The 23,465-nt window shown below is 37.1% G+C and overlaps 1 protein-coding gene across 6 annotated transcripts in view; it reads right to left on the reverse strand.

Annotated features, from left to right (window-relative positions):
* Nucleotides 1-23,465, reverse strand: part of igdcc4 (immunoglobulin superfamily, DCC subclass, member 4) — a 63,174-nt gene that overhangs the window by 6,364 nt on the left and 33,345 nt on the right. For 2 of the 6 annotated variants that reach the window (XR_014535144.1, XM_083550832.1), the window contains exons 5-18: nt 19,626-19,757; nt 15,478-15,630; nt 13,246-13,656; nt 12,875-13,039; nt 11,943-12,107; nt 10,986-11,201; nt 10,741-10,842; nt 8,775-8,958; nt 7,600-7,727; nt 4,353-4,523; nt 3,573-3,707; nt 3,314-3,416; nt 1,625-1,847; nt 475-594 (exon numbers count right to left, since the gene is read on the reverse strand). Coding sequence is in view for 4 of the 6 variants with exons in the window: in XM_083550832.1 (XP_083406958.1) it covers nt 475-594; nt 1,625-1,847; nt 3,314-3,416; nt 3,573-3,707; nt 4,353-4,523; nt 7,600-7,727; nt 8,775-8,958; nt 10,741-10,842; nt 10,986-11,201; nt 11,943-12,107; nt 12,875-13,039; nt 13,246-13,656; nt 15,478-15,630; nt 19,626-19,757 (2,408 nt within the window). In the remaining 2 variants the exon portion in view is untranslated. Of the gene's footprint in view, nt 1-379; nt 595-1,624; nt 1,848-3,313; nt 3,417-3,572; nt 3,708-4,352; nt 4,524-7,599; nt 7,728-8,774; nt 8,959-10,740; nt 10,843-10,985; nt 11,202-11,942; nt 12,108-12,874; nt 13,043-13,245; nt 13,657-15,477; nt 15,631-19,625; nt 19,758-23,465 lie in introns of all 6 variants that reach the window. The other 4 variants (XR_014535145.1, XM_083550834.1, XM_083550833.1 and 1 more) reach the window with 4 other exon arrangements.

Genomic DNA, 23,465 nt, shown 5'->3' on the forward strand with positions numbered 1-23,465 from the left:
GGAGAATAAATCAGGACCAATATGAGGTGTAATGAAAAGCTAAATCAAGGCTTAATTTAATTTCTCTCCTTCCTGCTGGGTGCATCCTGGTCCTGTTTTGTCAGAGAGGAAGAAACAATGTGTGGTGTGTTTGTGTGTAATTGGTAGGTTAAGATCTACAGCACTTCATTTAAACCACATCCACCTGTCACACCCTGCTTATTTATATCTAATTGTCACTCGACATTTAATGTTAATTATATTCTCTCCTCGCTCACACAAAGCATGTTCTATCAACCCCTTCCTTTATGCTTTCCCTTTCACACACACACACACACACACACACACAAACACACACACACACACACACACACACATACGAACACACACAATATCTCACCATAAGATTACATATACCACATGTTGTCAGTGCATGTCCTTATATTTCCTGGCCCCGGGTAGACATGCTGTAAAATTGCTCATTCTCTATTTCACCTTTTTTTCCTTAGCGTCCCGAGGTCCATTAATGAGGCATGGTGACTTTTCCTTTATTGTTTCTCTATAGGTGCTGATCCGACTGGCCCACTCCCGGCTCACTGAACCATTCCAGCTCGGCTAGGTAACAAAACAAAAAAAAAAACATTTCAGTAATATGTTACAAAAAAGAGCTGAGATACTGTTACATCTGCATAAATATTTTATTTAAAAATGCTTTATATTTAATACGTTGATGTCAGTTTTTTAAAACAGTTGTTGGTAGGAAACCTGACATCATCATTACATATAAAGCAGTTTAAAATGTTGGTTATAAATACAGCAATGGAATAAATTACAAACTTTTCAAATCGTGTTTGCAAATAAATCACAAGTCAAGGCTTACAATAAATAGCCTATTATATAAATCTCAGATATTATATTTATATCTAGTTTAAAATATACTGTGTATTATATCTGGTGATTACTTTATCTTTCAGTTCCTCAAAACACATTGCATTCCTTCAGTGCAGCAACTTATTTTTTGGTTTTGGTTAACTTAAACATTTCAGGAAAAAAAAATGCAGCAATCCATAACACACAGCAAGATGGATTCACTTCCTGTAGTTGAGTTGATTCAGAAGTGCATCGGTTTCTCACTTGATTTCACTTGATTGCAGAGTAAGATTGTCTCATTAAGACGCTCTGATGTGTGTGATTATAACTGCCTGTTCTGACCTGCTTACAGGTGAAGATCACACCAAGGTTCTATTTAGACATGTCAAGTCAAGTCAAGTCAAGTTTATTTGTATAGCACTTTTCACAACAGACATTGTCTCAAAGCAGCTTTACAGAAAACAACAGTGAAGGTGAATGGTGTGCGTTTGTCCCTGATGAGCAAGCCGTGGCGACAGTGGCAAGGAAAAACTCCCTTAGATGATATGAGGAAGAAACCTTGAGAGGAACCAGACTCAAAGGGGAACCCATCCTCATATGGGTGACATCAAGAGTTTGATCATAAATCTTTCATACGCAACAACGGTTACCGTATTTAAAATAAACTTTATAGCAGGCCAAATTTAATAGCGTGTCTTCTTCTCATATCTTTTTCTTATGTCTATTAGGATATAAATATTTTAAATAGAAGCTTAAACACATACACAGACCTTACCTTCAGGTCTGTTGGTGCATCATATGCTCCAGTTACACTACCTATGAGGCTTTGCTGCTCATTTGGTTCAGTTAGAGGCAGAACCGGGTCCTGGACTCCTGGGGGCATTAGGGTCTCCAGTTCATGGCAATCTGTGCAGTTTGGTACAACAGTGGGTAGAGAATGGGTGCTCCTGTGGTATTGTGGATTCAATAAACTAGGTTCCAACCCTTCAGGGGCATCACTACGAGATTAAAAAAGAAGACATTGTGATTATTTTCAGATTTAATTTACAAAAACTTCATTAGAGGGGCAACAAGACGAATACCATCTGCTTTTTTTTTTATATATCGACAGTTATTTCTTTAACTTTAAAAGCAGCAACACAAACAGAAGCAAAGTTAAAGACAAGTATATTAAACAAACAAATATTCCTAATTAGCATTGTAGCTATATCCTGAGAGGTGGAATGTCATCCAAAGCCATCACATTTAACAAGGTCCCTTCCCGCTCAGCAGTTGAATGGTCGTAATCAACCCCCAACTAAGAGTCTAATATGTGCTCATGGTAACAAAGCTACCCACGAACCTGTTTGAGTAACAAGCCTCACTGTCGAGTCCTTCTCATGGGTGTTTATGCAAAGTTATGCAAAATCTATTATATTTAAAAGGTCAGATTCATGCCTATGCAAATGCCTCACCTCATACATATTCAAAACCTGCATTTATGAGGCCATGCTTTTACACAATAAAGAGTTTCTACACCAAAGCTCAGTAAAACTGTTGTTTTGTGTTTGTTATTCATAACAAATTCACACTTCCCTTAATGCCATGACAAAAATAACGAGAGAATAAGGTGAGCGTTTTAAAATCAGTCCCCCAACAACTCTTTTCTAAAGACTGTCCACCCACCATTTAAACACAGTAGGGCTGCGGCTATCATATTTAGTAATCGAGGATTTTAACGATTAGTCCTTCGATTAATCGTGTAATCAGACAAGTTTTTTTCTTTATTAAAGAGCAATAATAAATATACAAGAGAAAATAATATGGGTCTCTTAAAATGAAAAGGTAATTTGTTTCCTTTTTAGAAAAATTAACATTATTGCTAAAATTGTAATCTGTGAAAACTAAACTCATTTATTGCATTTACTTGCCCTATTACATCAAAATGCCAATGCAAATATATATAAATAAAAAATCTAATAAAAATATACAAATACATTTTTAATTACTAAAAAAAAAAAAAAAAAAAGCTAAACGCACTGTACTGTGTTTTCTTAATGTTTTGGAAACTGATGGAAACTTTCTGTCGTGTTCTTTCATTTTTCATCCTGCGACGCCTTCTGTGTTTACCTGTCCAGGGGTCTCATTTATAAACGTGGCGTACGCACAAAACGAGGCTGAAAACACACCCTTCAGCCCAGTTTTGTGTGTAAATGAGACCACAGATCGATCCAGAGTTTATCGGGAGATGCGTCAGTAATAATGGTCTGTGGGGAAACACAGTGCTCCGTATGTAGTTAAATGGACTAAACGATTTTGTATTCAAATAACTTGAGTTACTCGAGGAATAGTTTCAGTCCTAAAACACAGTATTCATGCTACAACAATTCCACAACTAATTCCAACTGAAATCCATTATCCAACAGTACAGACTTTTCTTGACTATAATGGGAGAATGTGTGTATACCAAGTAATCAATAAGTACCGGGTTTTTCCGTTGCGAAAACTAACACACATGCAGATGAGGATGCAGAGAAGACCGAGACACACACCGACGATGATCCCAGTGACAGCATGAATGTCCAACTCTGCCAGAGAGAGAGAGAAGGGGGGGGGGGTTTGTTAGTATGTACAGAGTTAGTACATTTCATATATATTACTGATGCAGTATTTAAAATCCAATGTAATCATTTGGATTTATACGTAATACATAACAGTGTGTTGAGAGACAAGGAAAAACTCACCGTATTTCTTCGGTGGTGTGTGTACATCCTTTGCGGGAGAGAACGGCCCAACTCCGACCTCTGTGCATGCCCCCATCTTAAAGTAGTACCGTGTCCCACTCATAAGACCCAGAACCTCTGTGCTAGTAAGAGATCCTGTGTACAAAAAAATTTATTCAAATACATAATACGGATGCTTTTGAATTCTCTATAAAAGACAAATGTATAAAACTTGTGTAAAAATGTAATATTTTCTATGTATATATGTTAGGAGGGTAACGAAACACATTCATATAGAATTTTTTGGAACAGGGCTTTCGGTTTGGTACACATGTTTTTACGTGCGGAACATCAACAATCTATGTTCCCTCAGGAACGTCTTAAGTGGCGGACCACAAGTTTGTTTAGTCTCCGCCTCGCACTTTGGGTGCATTCCGTTTAAAATTGTTTTAAAAATGTAAACTGTTTAAATGTTGATGATAAAAATGATTTCATAATAATTATTAATAATAATAATTAATAAAAACAAGAAATCTAATGTTTTGCATTATTTCCGCCTAACCGTACCAAAATTTAACCAAACCGTGTCATGAAAACCAAGGTACGTACTGAACCGTGAATTTTGTGTACCCCTAATATATGCATGACATCACATTCAGCAATACATTAATAGCAGTGTATAGTGTTTAGGAGGTAAGTATTTAAAACGGTATTATCAGACTCGTCTTTATTTTCTCACTGGACTGCTGTTTCGAATTCAGCCCTAACAACCCTGGTCAGGTGTTATAATATTTTCCTCACCAGCATGGCTCAGGTTAGTCCACAGGTCATCTGGCTGACTGAGGTTGCCACTATAGAGCATTCGATAGCTTATAATAATGCCATTAGGCTCCAGTGGGGGGCGCCAGCTCACCAAAACCGAGGACGAGTCTATGGCGCTCAACTGCAGGTCTGTAGGAGGAGATGAGGGTCCTGCAATAAACACATACAGGCATAGGATGTAAAACAATGTGTGTTAGATGTGTGTGTCCTGCCAACCATGCTTTAACAACTTAACAGAAATCATGATTTACATCAATTAAAAACCTGAAAAAACCCACAACATCGATTAGGAAATATGAACTACCAGGCTTTACAAAGAATTCTGCATTTCTCAAAAGCAAAATAGGTTTTACATGTTTTACTTCCTGGATATAAAATACCTACGGTGAATTCAATGAGGATCTACCACTTGTAGTCTAAACGTCACTTCAGGGTTGATTAGGCAAGAAAAGTTCTCCAAAGTTGCTACATATAACTTTAATGACAGCTTGGCACACTCATGACGTTTTCTCATCAGATTAATGAGGTAGTCACCTGGAATCGTTTTCAATATACAGGTGTGCCTTTTTTAAGAGTTCATTTGTAATATTTCTTGCCTTCTTTATGTGCTTTAAACCATCAGTTGTCAATTGTGTGGAGAAAAGTGTAAGTACAAAGTCAGTAACCCTATTAGTGCTGCTACAACTACTGTATAGATCCATTTGATGGTAAGAAACTGTTAATTTAAGAAAAAAGTCTCTTTATGAAGTAAAGGTCAGTCAATAAAAAAAGTCTCTAATTGAAAACAATCAAACACCATGATGAAACAGGCTCTAATCACAGGGACTTTCCCAGGAAAGGAAGACCAAGAGCTACCTCTGCTGCAGGGAATACGTTTATTATAATGACTCCCTACAGCTTCAAACCTGCTGATTTACATAAATGCTTTTCAATAAATGAGTTCAAGTGACAGACATATTTCAACATCCACTGTTCAGAAGAGAATGCATGAGTTAGACCTTCATGGTCAAATTGTGGCAAAAAACATTACTGCAAAAAAACAACAATCAAAAGAGAGTTGCTTGGGCCAATAATAACAAGGATTTACAAGCATTTCAAAATGGACATTAGACCAGCGGAAAACTGTCCTTTGGTCTATTGAGTCCAAGTTAAGATTTTTGGTTCTAGCTGATCATCTTTGTTTAAACAGACAGAGAGTAAATGGATGGTTCTTGAAAGTGTGGTTCACACTGTGGAGCATGGAGTGGAAGAGGAGATGGTGTAGGGGTGCTTTGTGTGACACTGTGGATGACTTAATCAAAATTAAAGGCACACTTAACCAGCATGTCTATCACAACATGTTTCAGAGAAATCACATCTGTTTTGCACTTAGTGGGACCAAAATTTGTTTTTCAATAGGACAATGACCGCAAAATGACTCTAGATGATGTAAGAGCTATTTGTTTAAGAAGGAGAGTGATTGAGTGCCCCATCAGATGACCTGGCCTCCACAATCACTCGATATAGATCCAGTTAAGATGGTTTGGGATGAGTTGGTTCGGAGAGTAAAGGAAAAGCAGCCAACAAGTACTCAACATCTCTGGGAACTTCTTTAAGATTGTTTGAAAACTATTCCAGTCAACAACCTCATGAGGATGACTGAGAGAATGACACGAGTGTGCAAAGCGGTGGCTACTTGACTGCATAATTCCATAATGTTGACTGCATAATTCCATAATGTTGACTGAATAATTCCATAATTCTTCTATCATAATGTCAAAGTCTTGGGTATTAATATACAATGTTGAAAACAATACAAATATTGAATAAGCTTGTTACATTTTTCCTTTTGAGGCCTGTTTCTGCCATTTGAAATCTTTAATTTTAAAATAATGAGGAAAGTTGAATTTAATTATGCCTTTGTAAATGTAAAGAAAAATATCAGAAGATATAAAATAAATAAATAAATATATATATATATATATATATATATATATATATATATATATATATATATATATATATATATATATATTTATTTATATATTTATATATTTAAAAGAAAAATAACAGAAGATAAAGAAACTGTCTCAAAAATCTGACCACCTTTTAAAAAATGTTTGATGTTTACCAGATGGACACACTTTTCTACAGAAATGGGCAGATTTTGATAAACAGTTAAGTGGTATACCCCAATGTATATATTGTTTACACTGTTTCATTGTACTGATCTGTCAATTTGTCTTCACAGATTCTCTGAAAAAAAATAATAGCCTAATAGGGCTTGGTTACAAGTGTAACTGATTTAGATGTTTATTCATTTCAGAATGTTATAGTTATTTGATCATATTTAAGTGTTGAAAATTTCCATTTGAAAACATTCTAGCAAATTAAGACATAATTATTTTATGTTTGCATCAAGTAATATGCGATCTGGGGCATTTTTACTGAATGCAAATTTATTTATTTAGTTCATGCTGAATATTAAACCAGTTTGTCTGTAAAATGACACAACTGAAAGTCAAGTATTATATTTGCAGAAGGTAATCTCTGTGATTTAAAGAAATTTCAGAAAAAGGAGAAATTTGATTTAAATATTATGCCTTTGTTACATAAAGTATTCAAGTTATGAATTAGTTCCCACTGTTCTATTCAGTGTTTTTACTGTATGCTTACAAATCTTCTACAAACAACACTTAACAAGGTTGTGTGAAGATCATGCTCTGATCTAGACCTATATTTTAAAAAGTTTTACATAGCATCCCCATGCTTTTAATTCCCACACACACACACACACACACACTGGTGTGAAAAAGTTCCTGATTTCTTATTTTTTGTGCATGTTTGTCACACTAAGTTTCAGATCATTAAACTAATTTAAATATTAGTAAAATATAACACAAATGAACACAACATGCAGTTTTTAAATGAAAGTTTTTATTATTGAGGAAAACAAAATCCAAAACTACATGGCCCTGTGTGACAAAGTGTTAAAACTGTGGTTTATCACACCTCAGTTCAATTTCTCTAGCCACACCCAGGCCTGATTACTGCCTGAGATCAATATTGACACTTTTTCACACCACTGTATACAAACACACACATACAGTACACTTTGCTCGTTTGCTTGATGTCGTTTACCCAATTTTTTTTTAAATACATGCATTTGGCTGGTGTGACTGACAGGTTGAGAGTCTTATGGCCAATTAAATCCTATTATCTCCCAGTGGATGTGTTTAGTACTCACTATCAGCGAGTGTGGACTCTTCCACTGTGCTGCTAAAGGGCCCGCCGGTGTGGATGCCGTTGGACTGGATGGCCAGCTCGTAGCGGGTGAACGGTTTAAGTGCACCCAACAGAATCTCCTGAGACGTGCTGGAAAATAGAAGTCAATGAGTTTAGTCATTTATCTAAAGCCTGAGAAACACACATATGCTAATTTAAAACTATTCACTAAAGCACAGATTTTTGCCTTTTTGCTAAAGGCATTTTCACATTTCCCTCATGTCTTATAGAAGCCGAGTGTCATCTTGCAAAAAACGCACCTCATTACAAGAGTTGCACATTGTTGTGAGAAAAAACTTATTACGAAAAAAAGCATTTCATTATTTGAAAACGTTTATCATTATGTTAGGAGAAGCATCCGGTTACTATTATAACAACATACTGTTATTAAAAGAAAAGCATTCTATTATTAGAAAACGTCATTATTACAAGAAAAGCATATTTTTATAATGGGGAAAAAAAGCATACTTATTACAAAAATAGAGTCTGTTAATTACGAGAAAAGCATCCTGATATTAAAAAACATCTCGTTATAACAAGAACTAGGGCAACTTTTTTCCTTCAAGTTTTTTCTTTAAATACCGTATTTTCCGGACTATAAGCCGCTACTTTTTTCCCACGTTTTGAACCCCGTGGCTTAAACAACGAAGCGGCTAATTTATGAATTTTTCCTGGGTTTTCCCGGTTTCACAAGCGTCATGCCACCAAAAAACTGAGCCCCATAACATTGGACCAATGAAATTGCCGAACGGGTTCAGGTGAACCATTAAAACTCTTTATATTAAATCAGATGCGCTCCCACTGAATCAGGCAATGAGGTTCCTCTGACGTTTGACCTGCTGCTCACTCGGACTGTCTACAGGAAAAGCGAATCATTCGTCACACTGAAAACAACCGGGCATGAAAAAACGCACTTCACCTGTGTTCAGAGCTGCACGGCATCGGGAGAAAATATAATAAATATAGTATATAATTCCATATATAATTCCACATGTGTTAATTCATAGTTTGATGCCTTCAGTGTGAATCTACAATTTTCATAGTCATGAAAATAAAGAAAACTCTTTGAATGAGAAGATGTGTCCAAACTTTTGGTCTGTACTGTAAAATCATGTACTGATGTTCTGCATGTCCCACCTGGTGTAGTAGGAGACGAGTGAGGCGTTGCGGTTGCCAGCAGGGCTGCAGCGTATCGTGAAGTTAATGATGCGTACATTACTGAAAGCCGGTTTTTCCCACTGCAGCCAGATGGAGGTGGAGCTGTTAGCCTGAGCTTTAACGATGCTGGGGGGTGGTGGGGGAGGGTGGTCCAGTGGTTGAACTGAAAAACACAATTCAAACACTACAAACAAATGTTGTGAAATATTAACACAATAATTAAGTGTATTTTAAACACTGTAGGGTCCAGAGTACAGGTTAGAGTTAGCATGTCTAGGCAGCCTGGACTGTTTAAATATATGTTAAACACCCAAACAATTTGGACATAACTTTAAATATTTTGAGGGAAATTCAAACCGAAAACCACCTCAAATCTACACCGCTGGAGATTTGACGTTTTCAGGACGTATGTCTTAAAATAAGATGCTAATGTTTGGTAGGCTTGCTAGGGCTGTCAGTTCATTTTAATGTTTCAACATTCTTTAAATATATTCTAAATTAATTCTATTGAATTCAATATATTTCATGCAACTATTCAGTGTTTTGTACTTTATGTCTGACACAGGAAACAAGTTCTCATGCTGCTTATATGCGTCGTAAAACAACTTTATGCAATAAAGCTTGTGTCAGCTTGTGCGACTATATGACGGCAAACGTTGCGATTTAATGAAATAAATACGTGTATACGCATACCTTCTGAGAACAGTTTGCAGATTTTTCACACCACTAACAAAACAATAAATAGACTAAATACTCTCAGTTTAGGCAGTGCACGTGTGGCATGTGTGGTCATGTGACTTTCCGGTGTGCACAGAAACGCTACCTGTTATATGACGATATTTTAGCTTTAAGATCACCAACACTGAGCAGAGCAGGGAAGTGTAAATTAAATTAAGGTTGCTACATCACGTGTCAATATGAAAAATCTGCAACAGATCTCACTGGTTCCGGGTTGGAAGAAAGAGACGACTGGCGACGCTTCAACAGACATCGCTTACTTTTATTTTTCATTCACTTTTGCTCCCCACCAATTTTCTTTTCTCTTACTCATGCCGGGACACACACCCATTCGTGGTAACGTACATCTTTCCTTGACACCAACGCATAACCAGCACACACTCGCAGATTGGCGTGCCTTTACCTGGCAACCTCCGCTTTCCCACACACATATCACCATACATGCTGTCAGCTCTGGCCGTTATCTCTCTCTCTCTATCTCTCTCTTTCTCTCTCCGGTGTCTGTTACATCCTGCGTAAACAGGGCGGTTTCTATACTTTTGGACCCCTGGGCATAATTGCTATCGTCACCCCCCCATGGCTCTGCCCTCCCACCACAATCCTCTACTCCCACACCATACGAATCATTAGCAAACTTCAATTAAAAAAAGGTTATACACATTTAATTATAATGACTGCAAAATTACCTAAATTCAAGTATGTAAACATACTTTATCTTAAACTTCAGGTAAATAATCGAAATGGGCACCGAGCAACTGTTTGGGCAAAAGGGTCCAAATATATATTATTTTTTGTGAAAATGTATATGTTTTTTTTTTAGGTTTTTATTTATTTATTTTTTTTTATTTAATTCAGCTGTACCCTGGAGAGATTTTTTTTACATTAATGCAAATTTCATTTTGCAAATATTATTCATTTTGAAAACCTTTTATAGTTTTACAAATACACATTTCAGCATTATCACTAATGTGTGTGCAATTTCCTTTATAACCAATCAAGAGGACTCATGATACCATTTATTACATCACAATATTGACTACAATAATTGCAACATGAAATTTTTTCCAAATCGTGCAGACTCACACACACACACACACTCACACACACACACACACACACACACACACACACACACACACACACACACACACACTCACACACACACACACACACACACACACACACACACACACACACACACACACACCTCGATCAGTGAATTTCTCGGTCCGGCCCTTCCATATGGCAGGATAGCCTTCATTCTGCTTATTACATGCCCACACTTTCACTTCATACAGGCGATCAGGAGCTGAAACACACACACACACACACACACACACACACACACACACACACACACACACACACACACACACACACATGCACGCAATGTAATAGGTTCTGCAAAGACAAATGGCCTGTCATATGAATGCAGGGTAAATTTTGTCTCACCGAGGCCTGTGATTTCGTAATGCTTTACACGCTTGCGTAGCCTGATGTGCGAAGCATCAGCCGCAGGGCTCTGCTGATTGGCTGCCTCATCACCAACCACTTCATGATAGGCCAATTTGTAGCTGGTAATTTGTGTGTGATTGGGTGGCGGCTGCCATGTGACATGGAGGGAATGCATCTTTGCTGTCACTTTGAGTTCAGAGGGAGGAAAGAGCACTAGAAAAGAGAAGGCAAGACATGGACATTAAAGCTCATAAAAAATACAAAATCCATTTAATATATTTAAATATTTCCTTAATGTTTTCCATATTCTATATGAAAGAACATGACATTGTGCTATGTACGTGTCAAATCTGGTAACAGGGCAAAAACAAACAGCAACACAATGTTCTCCTTATATAATAAATATGGTAAACTTATGGAATTGTCAATTCCAGAATTATTAGTTTCAGTCATAAAACGAATAGAAAAAAGGAAACCATGGAATTAGCGATATTTTAGCTTATAGGGACACTGTGTTGCTTTATTTTTATTTGATACTTTTATTAGAAACAAAAGTGTAAATTGATTTTACAAAACATTGTAAGTAATGGACTTGCTGTGTTAAAGCTCTTGCTTGCTTCCATGCTAATAAAAGGGGCAAAAAAGGATTTGACACGTGTGCAACGTTTATTTATACTTCAAGAAACTGAGCAAATGATTTTAATACTTGTGAGGATGTCAACTGGTTTGCATGCATTTAAAAATGTATTAGGGAAATGTAAATACTTTTGCCACATCTTCTGGAGAAAAATAATTTAGTTAGGCTTTAGTTTTTCAAGATGAGTTATTTTTCCCCTCTTTCTGTGTGTGTGTGTGTGTGTGTGTGTGTGTGTGTGTGTGTGTGTGTGTGTGTGTGTGTGTGTGTCTGTGTGTGTGTGTGTGTATGTGTGTGTTTGTGTGTTTATATGTTCTCACCCTGAGTAAGGTTGGTTGTTTGGGGAAAGGTCCACTCCGGGAGGTCACCAAAACCTGCACGTGTTCCTGCAGCCATCTGTAACTGGTTTGTATGATTGGGCTTCAGATCTCTCAGGACCACCTGGGTCTCGTTTCCGTCCAACTCCACTGAGAACACATCTTCTGCTGCCCCCCCCCCCCCCACACACACACACACACACACACACACACACACAAACACACACAAAATCAGAAAACTTACTTAATAAATAGAATCACTGTAACTATTAAAAATAAATGTAGAGTCTGGATAGTGTAATTGTTATTAATGGTATTACTAGAGGAGATGTGTCTCAATCAGCTCCTCATTTCACCGTTCGGTGGGTTGGTGCATTTTAAAATACTGCCTCAATCACAAAATCCCACAATGCCTCAGTGCTTGCTATGTGTTATTATTGGAAATTATGCCATATTTCCTAAAGCCTTTAGGCTCGAAAAAACTACAAAATAAACTCTCAGCCAACTTCATCTACAAATTTAGGTAGCTTGTTATTGTAGCTTTTTAAAATATTACTTGCATTAGCAATTATTACTTATATCTAATGCTCTATAAATGGTCTGAGTCTAAGGATTTTGAAGTGCTTAGTGACTTTGAAAAAATACCCTAGCTTGCCTACAACACTGTTTGAAGTGCCATGAAAGCGAAGCATGTGATTAAGCTAATGCACTTCTATGACTTATATACTGTTGTTTATAAATTCCTGTGTTGTTTTTTTTTTGATAATGCAAATATGTAATCATTTTGCCAAAAATCATCAGTGTCCCAATATGTAGCAAGCCAGGGTCACTGCCAGCACCAGAACTCATGCACACCTTATTTGCTGATTCATGACCTAGGGAGCTGATTGATAAGCACCCAAAGTAGAAAAATATATGTTTTCTCTGCCACTCACCATCGTCTACCATTTCCACAGTGATGGACTGAGATGGAAAACTGGCTCCCATAGGAGAATAAGCCACCATGTAAAAGGTGTAGCCTGTGTGAGGTTGCAGCTCCTTCACGTGAAACTCTGTCGTGTCGTTGTTTACTGCAAACTGATACTCCATGTTATCAAAGCCTGCTGAAAAACAGTTTCTATCAGGAACGTATCCTTAAAAAAATAGCTGCATGCATTTTTGAACAGATATTTTTTTCATTTCTTTCGCTACGTTCATTAGTGAGATGATACCACTTTGATGGCAAATCATGTCTTCTGAGACCACATTTTTGTTTACCTGTATTGCAAAGCTCACTGAAAGTACTTTAACTGTGAGAGTGTCCTACCTGTGGCACGTTGGTAGTGAATGGAGAAGCCAATGACCTGCTCGCGGTTGTGCTCTGGAGGATCCCACGTGAGCAGAACAGAGGTGCTGGATTGAGGCGTGGCCTGCAAGTGAAGAGGCGGACTTGGAAGCCCCGCCCTCACAATGACGGACAGTTTGGCAGTGGCGCAGGCAGTGCCTAGGATGTTGGAGGCAAGGCACTGGTAATATCCCGCATCGTCTGGCCGCAGCTGGTTGATGAGGAGAACACCAGGGCTCTGAGTCTTCACCCGTGATGTCCAGTGCAGACGCTCTCCATCCTTGAGCCAGAGCAGAGAAGCAGCCGGAGAACCCGAACTGTTACACACAAACCTTGCAGTATTCCCCCGAGAGAGCGATACAGACTCAGGAGGTTTCACAATCACTGGAGGTGCTGAGGGAAAGAACAGAAAAGTAAGAACAATTACACAGACAGAAAAAAAGTAAGTGAATATTAAAATAAAAAAATACAACCCCAATTCCAAAAACTGTGAAAATTTTAATTTAAAACAAAATGCAATGATTTGCAAATCTCATAAATTCATATTCTATTCACAATAAAACCAAAAATCAAAGGTAATTTTGAATTTGATGGCTGCAACAGGTCTCAAAAAAAGTTGGGACAGGGTCATGTTTCAAGTTCTGCGAGAGGAAAGTTGTCCCATATGTGTCTGATACAGGATTGTAGCTACTCAAAAGTTCTGGGTGTCCTTTGTTGTGTTTTTATTTCAAATGTTGTTTTCATTGCCTTGACCAAATATGCAAGGTCTTCCCTGAAAAATATGCTTTCTGATGGAAGCATTATTGCTCTAAAGCCTGCATATACTGTTCAGCATTGTTGGAGCCTTTCCAAATGTACAAACTGTCCATTCCACTGTCACTAATGCACTCCCATACTATCAGAGGGCTTTTTTAATTGAGCTACTAACAGGCCAGGTGGTCCCTCTTCTCTTTAGTCTGGAGGACATAGTGTCCATGGTTTCCAAAAATAAACACGCCTGTACATTTTAAATGAGCTTGGGCCCAGGGAGGATCGCAGCATTTCTGGATCATTTTTACGCATGTCTTCTTCTCTGCCTGATAGGGGGTTAACCTGCATTTGTGAATAACGTGGCAAACTGTGTTCACCGACAATGACTTCTAAAGGTGTTAATTGAAAGCCCGAAGATCACAGGCATCCAACATTGATTTTCGCTCTTGTCCCTTGTGCACAGATATTTCTACAGATTCTTTTAAACTTCTGATGATATTATGCAGTGTAAATGATGACATTCAACTGGAATTTTATGTTGAGGAACATTATTCTGAATCCCAACATTTCTGAGACGCGTTACATCCATCGAATTCAAAATGACCTTATTTTTTCCTTAAAATGGTACATTTCCTCAGTTTGAACATTTGAAATGTTTTCTGTTCTATTGTGTATATGGGATTATGACATTTGCAAATCATTGCACTTTATTTCTATTTCCATTTTACACATTATTCCAACTTTAAATTGGAGTTGTAAAATAAAAGTAAGAAAGTCAGTGACCTAGAAAGAATGAGAACCAATGAATACAAAAACAAAGATGACTACAAAGAAAAAAGTGATGGATAAATAAAAAAACATGAGAATCAACATGAACAAGAAAGTTGTAAAGACAGACAGACAGACAGACAGACAGACAGACAGACAGACAGACAGACAGACAGACAGACAGACAGACAGACAGACAGACAGACAGACAGACAGATAGATAGATAGATAGATAGATAGATAGATAGATAGATAGATAGATAGATAGATAGATAGATAGATAAGTAGATAGATACATAGATAAGATATTTAAAGAAAAAAACAAGTAATTCAATGAAGAAGGAACAGTGATAACTAAATTAACAATAAGAAAGAAAAAAGAAAGAAATATAGGAGTAAGAAATTGAGCAAGAATGAAATTGAATTATATATAAGTATAAACTTATAATAAATGTATTATTATAGATATTTTGGGGGTTATTTAGCTATTATTTACGGTGGCTGAGAAGTGCAAAACATTAACAAATCAGAAAACAAATTAAGAAATTAGAATACACAATAACAAATCCGAAAACAAAATAACAAATGCAAAAACAAAATGTTATTTTGTTTTTGAATTTGTTATTTTGTTTTCTGATTTGTTAATGTGTTTTGCACTTCTCGGCCACTGTAATTATTTGGGTTGATTTGTGTTACCTAGCACACGGATCTCAGCGGAGGACAAGACAAACTCTCGTGTTTTGGGCTTGTTGGCACGACACACATAGACTCCTGCGTGGTGACTCAGTGTGTGTGGTATTATGAGGTTGGTAGCGAGGACGAGCACATCTGCAGAAATGGGTTTCCCATCTGTAACACAGATAAAGGCTTATTAAAATATTCTTCTTTATTCCAAAACCTTGCAGCAGTACACATAATACTTTTCAATGGTATTTATATCATTTAGATAATGTATTAGGTGTAACCCAGCTATCTTTATAGTAGTGATGGACATTACTTTTACCTGAAAAATCCTCTGAATAAAAGCTTTACACAAATCTTGGCATCTGTACAGTTAATTTCCCCAAACAAACAGCTGAAATACTTTGACATGCCTTTTGATGTTTTGTTTTTCTTTAAAGGTCATCTTAGTGCAGTTTAATAGGATTTACAGTATTTCACAAAAGTGAGCACACCCTTGACATTTTAGCAACCATTTTTGTATATCTACTCAAGGGCCAATACTATAGAACTTTTGACTATAATGGCTGTATGTTCAGTTATTTTCAGAGGACAGTAAATCTGTACTGATGTACCAGCAGCACATTAACGACACTAAAATATATTCAAGTTTCCTTTTTATAGTATTGTCCCTTGAGAAGATATACTAAAATGATTGGTGAAATGTGAGGGGTGTACTCATTTTTGTGTTTTACTGTATGTGTGTTTCCTGGAAAGGCCGTTCTATGATAACACCCTGCCAACTGTTTGTTCTCTGAATAACACTTAAAGAACTCAGACCTATGCTTCAGGTTATTATATTGTTGTATGGAGAAAACAACCCCAAACCATTAAGCTTCACCTCCATGTTTAACTGTGGGGGTTTAAGGCAGCCTGCTAACATCTCTCTTGTTCTTGTTATGTAAGTTCTTCTGTTAAAGACATTTTAAATATGGACAAATGTGGACTTTCTTCCAGTCATTTACTGTCCAATTCTTGTGGGTTTTTTTGCCTTTTACCTAGTTTGTCGCATATAAACAAAGGAAACAAGTCAAACTTAGTCGGTTAAAAAAAGTAAACATTAAAAAGGTTTAACATCAGATTTCACTAGTATAAACATCTTGAAAGACAGTGGAACTTACATCAGACACAATCGACTAGCCTAACAACTTTAAACACCAAGCAAGAAAACTATAGAGCAAGTCACCTTAAAGATATACACCAGGGAATTAGGACACAGGTGGCAGTAATAACATAATTAACACACAGGAAGAAGACAATCTGAGAAAACAGTGTGGGCCTCTAGTGGCTCAACCACAACACAAGAAGTCCAAATCCTGACAATATTTTTTGGCTTTTCTGATTATGGTTGATGACTATTGTTTACTTGTTATCATTTTAATTAAGTTGCTATTGTCTACTGTTAGCTAAATCAAGCATACACTAACACATTTCACACAAAATGAATAAACTCAAAACTGCCCCAATTACCACAACAGAAAACAAAGGCACATTAGCGGAAGAGATAAGCTGCAGAATAATTCAGGCTAAGTTCATGCCACAGTGATCAAACCACCTGCAAAAACCATTCCAGAATCATATGATGCTAATCTCCCTGTTTCTTTTGAGAAAAATGCTGCTATTTTTCGAGATATTTGAGTGAGAGGTCATATTAGATTATTATGATTTTCAGGATCTCCTATATAAATGCCGGTCTGGTAATTTAATAAAGTCACATTAAACATCACTATTGTTGTGGTGTAATCTCACATAAAAGTGATAATACTTTAAAAACACACAGACCTAATAGAGTCCAAGCATTTTGCCTCAGTAATTATAAATAATACATATTTAAAAAGACTACCAGAAATAAATAGGACTGCACTTATTAGGGCTGGTTTTATTATTCTATTTAAATGTGTTAATGCCTACGTTAACTACTTCAGCTCTACTTTCTCACTATGTAACCTAATTTGTTGAAATATTATGTGGAGAGAATTAAAACACAAGATTCTCTGTAATTAAAACTGTACACTTCCTTGCCGATGGTAAAACGATAGATTGATGTTTTCCATGTTTGTAACTTTCACCTGAAAATGTGAATATATTTTCCCTTAAAAAATAATTGGAAGTATCACAGCAGTTCTAAAAGAAAATACTTTCTAACAGTGCACACAGAAAATAAAAGAAAGGGTGGGATTAAAGGCGGATCCTCTTCCTGATGAGAATTTTCCTCTTATAATAGCTTCGCCTTGTGCACAGAAAATGGGACTGGAGCCTGATGTGTACTATTAATCAGCAGGAGGCGGTAGAGAACAACAGAGACCACATGGTGCTGCTGTAATTAATTCTATAGGGACGGACTGACCAGCAGCATCTGCCATGCTTTCCAGCAGACAAAGGAAACAGCATAAAAAGAAACTAGACATGGTTGTGGTTGCCAAAACTCCTTTAGCTGCACAGCATTTATCATGCAAATGACAGCGGTACAGGATCTCTGATGAGACGTATGAGAAGAATTTGATTGCAGCTTGCTGAGAACAATGGCTTGACGTCTGGAGGTCTGCTAGATTGTCATTCCGCCTTCAGCAGAAAAAAAAAGTCTGCTGTGCGATTTGCAGGATCTCTTATACTGTAAAACAGCACCACTGTGAGGCATGTAGTTTCCTGAGCAGATTCCGACTCATAACACGTGATACCTATCATATCATTTTAGTAGCAAAGCACATTAGCATACAAGCTGTAACAAGTAAATGTACTAACCTGATGTAATATGTACTGACCTTATATATATATATATATATATATATATATATATATATATATATATATATATATATATATATATATATATATATATATATATATCACTGATAATTTCATGCAAAATTTCATGTCATATATAACCTCTCACAAAATGCATACAGAGACATTATTCTGGTAAATGTACGTCGCTAGTACAGACATTTTGTTTTGCTAATCTTCCAATGAAACGAGCACAAAGTTGAGCACATATAAATTCTGTAAATTAACTATTTGATTTCAATGTGTTGGAGTTTGCATAAGAATAGCTAAATATCCTGCAGTAGGGGTACAACTATTCCTTGAGTAACTCGAGTAATTCGAATACAAAAAAGCATCGAGCCAAATTATTTGGTTTAGTCCGATTAACTACACACGGCGCAACATGTTTCGCTACGGACCATTATTACTGACGCACCACCTGCTAATCTCCGGGCCGCTCTATACAGGTAAACACACTCTGCAGAGTAAAAAATAGAGGAACGGGGAGAAAACAGCGAGGGGCGAGGAGAAGATTCAGACCAAAGAAAATGACAGAAAATTTCCAAAATTTGAGATAATTTCGAACTAAAAAAACATAAAGAAAACACAGAACAGTGCGTTTACCATGTTTAACATAATTTGAGATAGATTTTCATATTTTTATATCATTTGTTTTTGCATATTGTTGTAATATGGAAATTAAATGCACTAAATGGGTTTAGTTTTCACAGATATTCATTTATTTCAGCAATAAAAATGTACATTTTTCTAAAAAGGAAACAAATAACTTGTTCATTTTAAGAGACCCGTCTTGTTTTCTCTTGTATATTTAGTATTGCTCTTTAATAAAGAAAAAAGTACTTCTTTCCAATTACTCGACTATTAAAGTAATCAATAGCTGCAGCCCTATACTGCAGCTATGACTGTTTTTCTATTAGAACAAAGAAAAAGCTAGACAAGCCAGGCCCACAAGCAACAAAAGTTGCTACACGCCCACACAAGACAAACTACATGTGACATGAATGCTAATGTGAACTTGGTTTAAGAGGCTTGCACTGTATTGTATAAATGTATGGCTGCATTTGCTGGGTCACAAGTTTTCTGTCACAGGAAGCAGCAAAACAGAAGTAGTTTATCTTCAAAAGTGCTTTTGTTGGCTATTATAGGCTTTATATTATTAACAAACAACCGGTACCAATATGTCTTAGGGTCAGTGTTACTGTACTTCACCAGACTGTTCTGTTTACCCTCACAAACAGGCAGAGTCTGAGGAATGTTTGCGACTTCCTATTTTATAGGAGACATTTGTCCTACAGTACTACAGTGTGTGTGTGCACAAGTGTGTGTGTTTGAAATCTTGCCTTGTCTGCTCCAGGAAACAAAAGGTTTGGGTTGACCATGAGCCATACACTCCAGCACTGCTGGTCGTCCTAAAACCACTGTCAAGTCTTGTGGAGGAGCCACAATCATCACCTCGCTTTCGTCTGAAGGATCTGACAACATATACACACATACACACACAGCATGGGTTAGCATTCTCTTTTTACAGGTGCGTGTGTCTATTTGAACACAAGCCCCAAGCCCACAAGAGGGCAGAAGCGTGTGGTATCTTGACAGCCAGTCAAAGCATTCAGCCAAAGGGAAAGTGACTCAGGGTCAAACAGGCATCCTGTCAACACACAGCTGTCTCAAACACTCTCCAAACAGTCTTCAGAGAAATTGAGCAAAAAAAAGAGAGAGAGATTCTGAGAAAGAGAAACGCGAAGAAAAACACCAGCGTCAAAGTGGGTCAGCCTACTGGATTTGAGTCAAGTTTAAGCGACTTTGAGGGAAAAACTAATTATTTTCCTTTTAATACCAGACACTCTGAAGTGTCACTCTGATCATAAATTTGAATTGAAAACTAAGTCCAAAAGGGAAAAATATATACACTGATTTTACAGGCAATTAATCAGCAATGAGGCAGTGTGATGAAGCCGAGTTACTTCTAGGAACCCAGAGATGTTCATTTCTTTATAAAATGTTCTATTCTTCTGCTTATAGTAGGGATGTAATGATATCAAAATCTCGATACACGATACGATAATACCTCAGTATAATGTCCATGGTGCAAGATATATTTAGTTTTTAAAAACATTTAAAAAAATTCAATCAAATGAAAATGTCTGTGTATTCATTAAACAAAGACTGAACAGATCCTGTCCTCTTTTCTTTATCCTCTAATCATAACTGTTGCTAAGAGGTATGAGGTATAGTGTAAGAAGGGTCAACTGAACTAAACATTCCCTATGCTAGCATAGCTCTGATTAGCTTGAGAAGGCTACTCATCTGTGGTGAGTGAGATGCGCTCTCTTGTTTGAGGCTCTGTGCAACTTTAGTCCTTGTCTTTTTGTAGAAAGCTGGTAATATCGTTTGACTAAAGTATGGCCATGATGGGATTTTATACTTTGGCTCCAGCGTGTTTACTAACCTCCATAAACATTCGTTGTCCACCACTGAAAATAATTGTGTATATACAGTACTCCCCGATGCGTCTTGTAATTTCTTACGCTCTCACACTGTTACAGGGGAGTGATTTTGCAAATGCTTCCTTTATAGTCTTTTGGCCTGGTTACATTTTGTTACTTGTATCTTCATGAAACCTTTTGGGGTTATAATTTAATTAACAAGTGTCTGTTCTTGTTAGTTATATTTCCCACTAACAGCATCTGTAGAAGCAGCAGAGCGCAAAGGATGATGGGTCGATGGGAATTGTAGTTCTGCATCTTTTTTTTAAAGCCAAAATAGTCACAACACAACGTACTGCTTCTCTTTGACAGCAAAGTTTCCACAATGTTAGGTTCTGTCAAGTCTAAGCTGTTGCAACTCAAGACCTTCTGTCCAATCAGGTTACGGAATCCAACAGCATTGTTGTATGAGTTGTGGTATATGTTTGAGTGTTTGAGAGACCTGTGATTTTTATTTAAAAAAGCAGTGAAGCCACTACAAACCCAGAGCCATTTTATCAGACAAATCTCTTTATTAAAATTCACAGACGTACACACAAACATATCTATTGAACTGTGCAGTTAATGGGCATGTTGATAGTGATTTTAGGAAACAAAATTTAAGGCAAAAACATTTATAAAATTATTTAATAAATAGCTTAATGAATAATGTTTTAGATGTTTAAATGTTTTAATGTTTAAATAATTAAATTGTCAATTTTAAAATTTTAATATATTAAAATTAGGGATCATAAAAATTCATATGCTGAAATAGCTGTGTTTGATTTGTATTAAGTATAAAAAGTTACATTTCAAAATCATGCAGAAGATGCTTCTTCTTCCTCTTTAGGCTGCTCCCATTAGGGGTCGCCACAGCGGATCATCCGTCTCCACACCCCCCTGTCCTCTACAGCTGCCTCTTTCAAACCAACTACCTGCATGTCTTCCCTCACCACATCCATAAACCTCTTTCTTGGTCTTCCTCTTTTCCTCCTTCCTGGTGGCTCCATCCTCAGCATTCTCCTACTGATATACCCCATGTCCCTTCTCTGCACATGTCCAAACCATCTCAATCTCGCCTCCCTCACCTTGTCTCCAAAACGTCCTACATGTGCTGTCCCTCTAATAAACTCATTTCTAATCTTGTCCATCCTCGTCACTCCCAACGAAAACCTCAACATCTTCAGCTCTGCTACCTCCAGCTCTACCTCCTGTCTTTTAGTCAATGGCACTGTGTCTGAACCATACAACATCGCAGGTCTCGCCACAGTCCTATAAACTTTCCCTTTCACTTTCGCAGGTACCCTTCTATCACAAATCACTGATACCTGAACTCCTCCACCTTTACCACCTCTTCTCATTGCAACCGGAAAGGGCTCATAGACGATCCTTGATGCAGACCCACCTCCACCTTGAAACAGTCTGTCATTCCTACTGCACAAGTCACTGCTGTCACACTGTCCTTATACATGTCCTGCACCAGACTCACATGCGTCTCTGAAACACCAGACTTCCTCATACAATACCACAACTCCTCTCTCGACCCTGTCGTATGATTTCTCTAAATCCACAAACACACAATGCAACTCCTTCTGACCTCTTTACTTTTCCATCAACATTCTCAAAGCAAATATTGCATCAGTGGTGCTCTTCCTCGGCATTAATCCACTACTCTTTCCCATAACTTAATGGTGTCACTGATCAACTTTATTTCCCTGTAGTTACTGCAGGTCTGCACTTCTCCATTATTCTTAAAAAAACACTTCATTTCTCAGCCATCTTCTCATCTTCCATAATTTTGTTAAACAATCTGGTTAAAAACTCCACTGCCATCTCTCCTAAACATCTGTCCCATGACCCATGTCCTCTGGTCAAACCGACTTTTCACTTTTCATCTTCTTAATAGCTGCTATCACTTCCACGTTGCTAATCATATCCACTTCCTGCTTCACCATCTCCACACCATCCAACCTTCTCTCTCTCATTTTCATCATTCATCAGCTGCTTAAAAAACTCTCTCCATCTTCTCAACACATTCTCCTCACTAGTCAACACATTTCCATCTCCATCCTTTATTGCTCTAACTTGCAGCACATCCTTCACAACCTCGGACCGGCACTAAGAGTGCAGGGTTTTTTATATATATATATATATATATATATATATATATATATATATATATATATATATATATATATATATATATATATATACACACACACACACACACACACACACACACAGGACGTTTAGAACCGCCAATCAATTAAATGGCATAAAAAGCATAGGAAATTATGAAAACCTCAAAAGAATAGAATAGCCTTTATTTGTCACATATACATTACAGCATAGTTAAATTATTTTATTTGCATATCCCAGTTTGTTTGAAACCTGAGGGCAGAGTGCAGGGTCAGCCATGATACAGTGCCCCTGGAGCCTAGAGGGTTAAGGACCTTGCTCAAGGGTCCAATCAGTAGCACCTTAACCACTGAGCTATCACTCTCCAAAGGCAACATCTAGAGCTCAAGACCCTAAAACAGTGAAAGATGTTTTCTTATCATGAATTTATTACATTTTGGATTACTTAATGGGATTCTGAGACTGCTGGTTGCTCCTGAAACAAAAGATTTAGGTGTTCAGTGTTGCACCAGAGCGGAAATCAGGAAAAAAAATATGGACTGGGCCACTGTTTTAAACGCAAAATAAGAACGCCTC

The sequence above is a fragment of the Silurus aristotelis genome, assembly GCF_946808225.1.
Source record: "Silurus aristotelis genome assembly, chromosome: 9".
Classification (NCBI taxonomy): Eukaryota; Metazoa; Chordata; class Actinopteri; order Siluriformes; family Siluridae; genus Silurus; species Silurus aristotelis.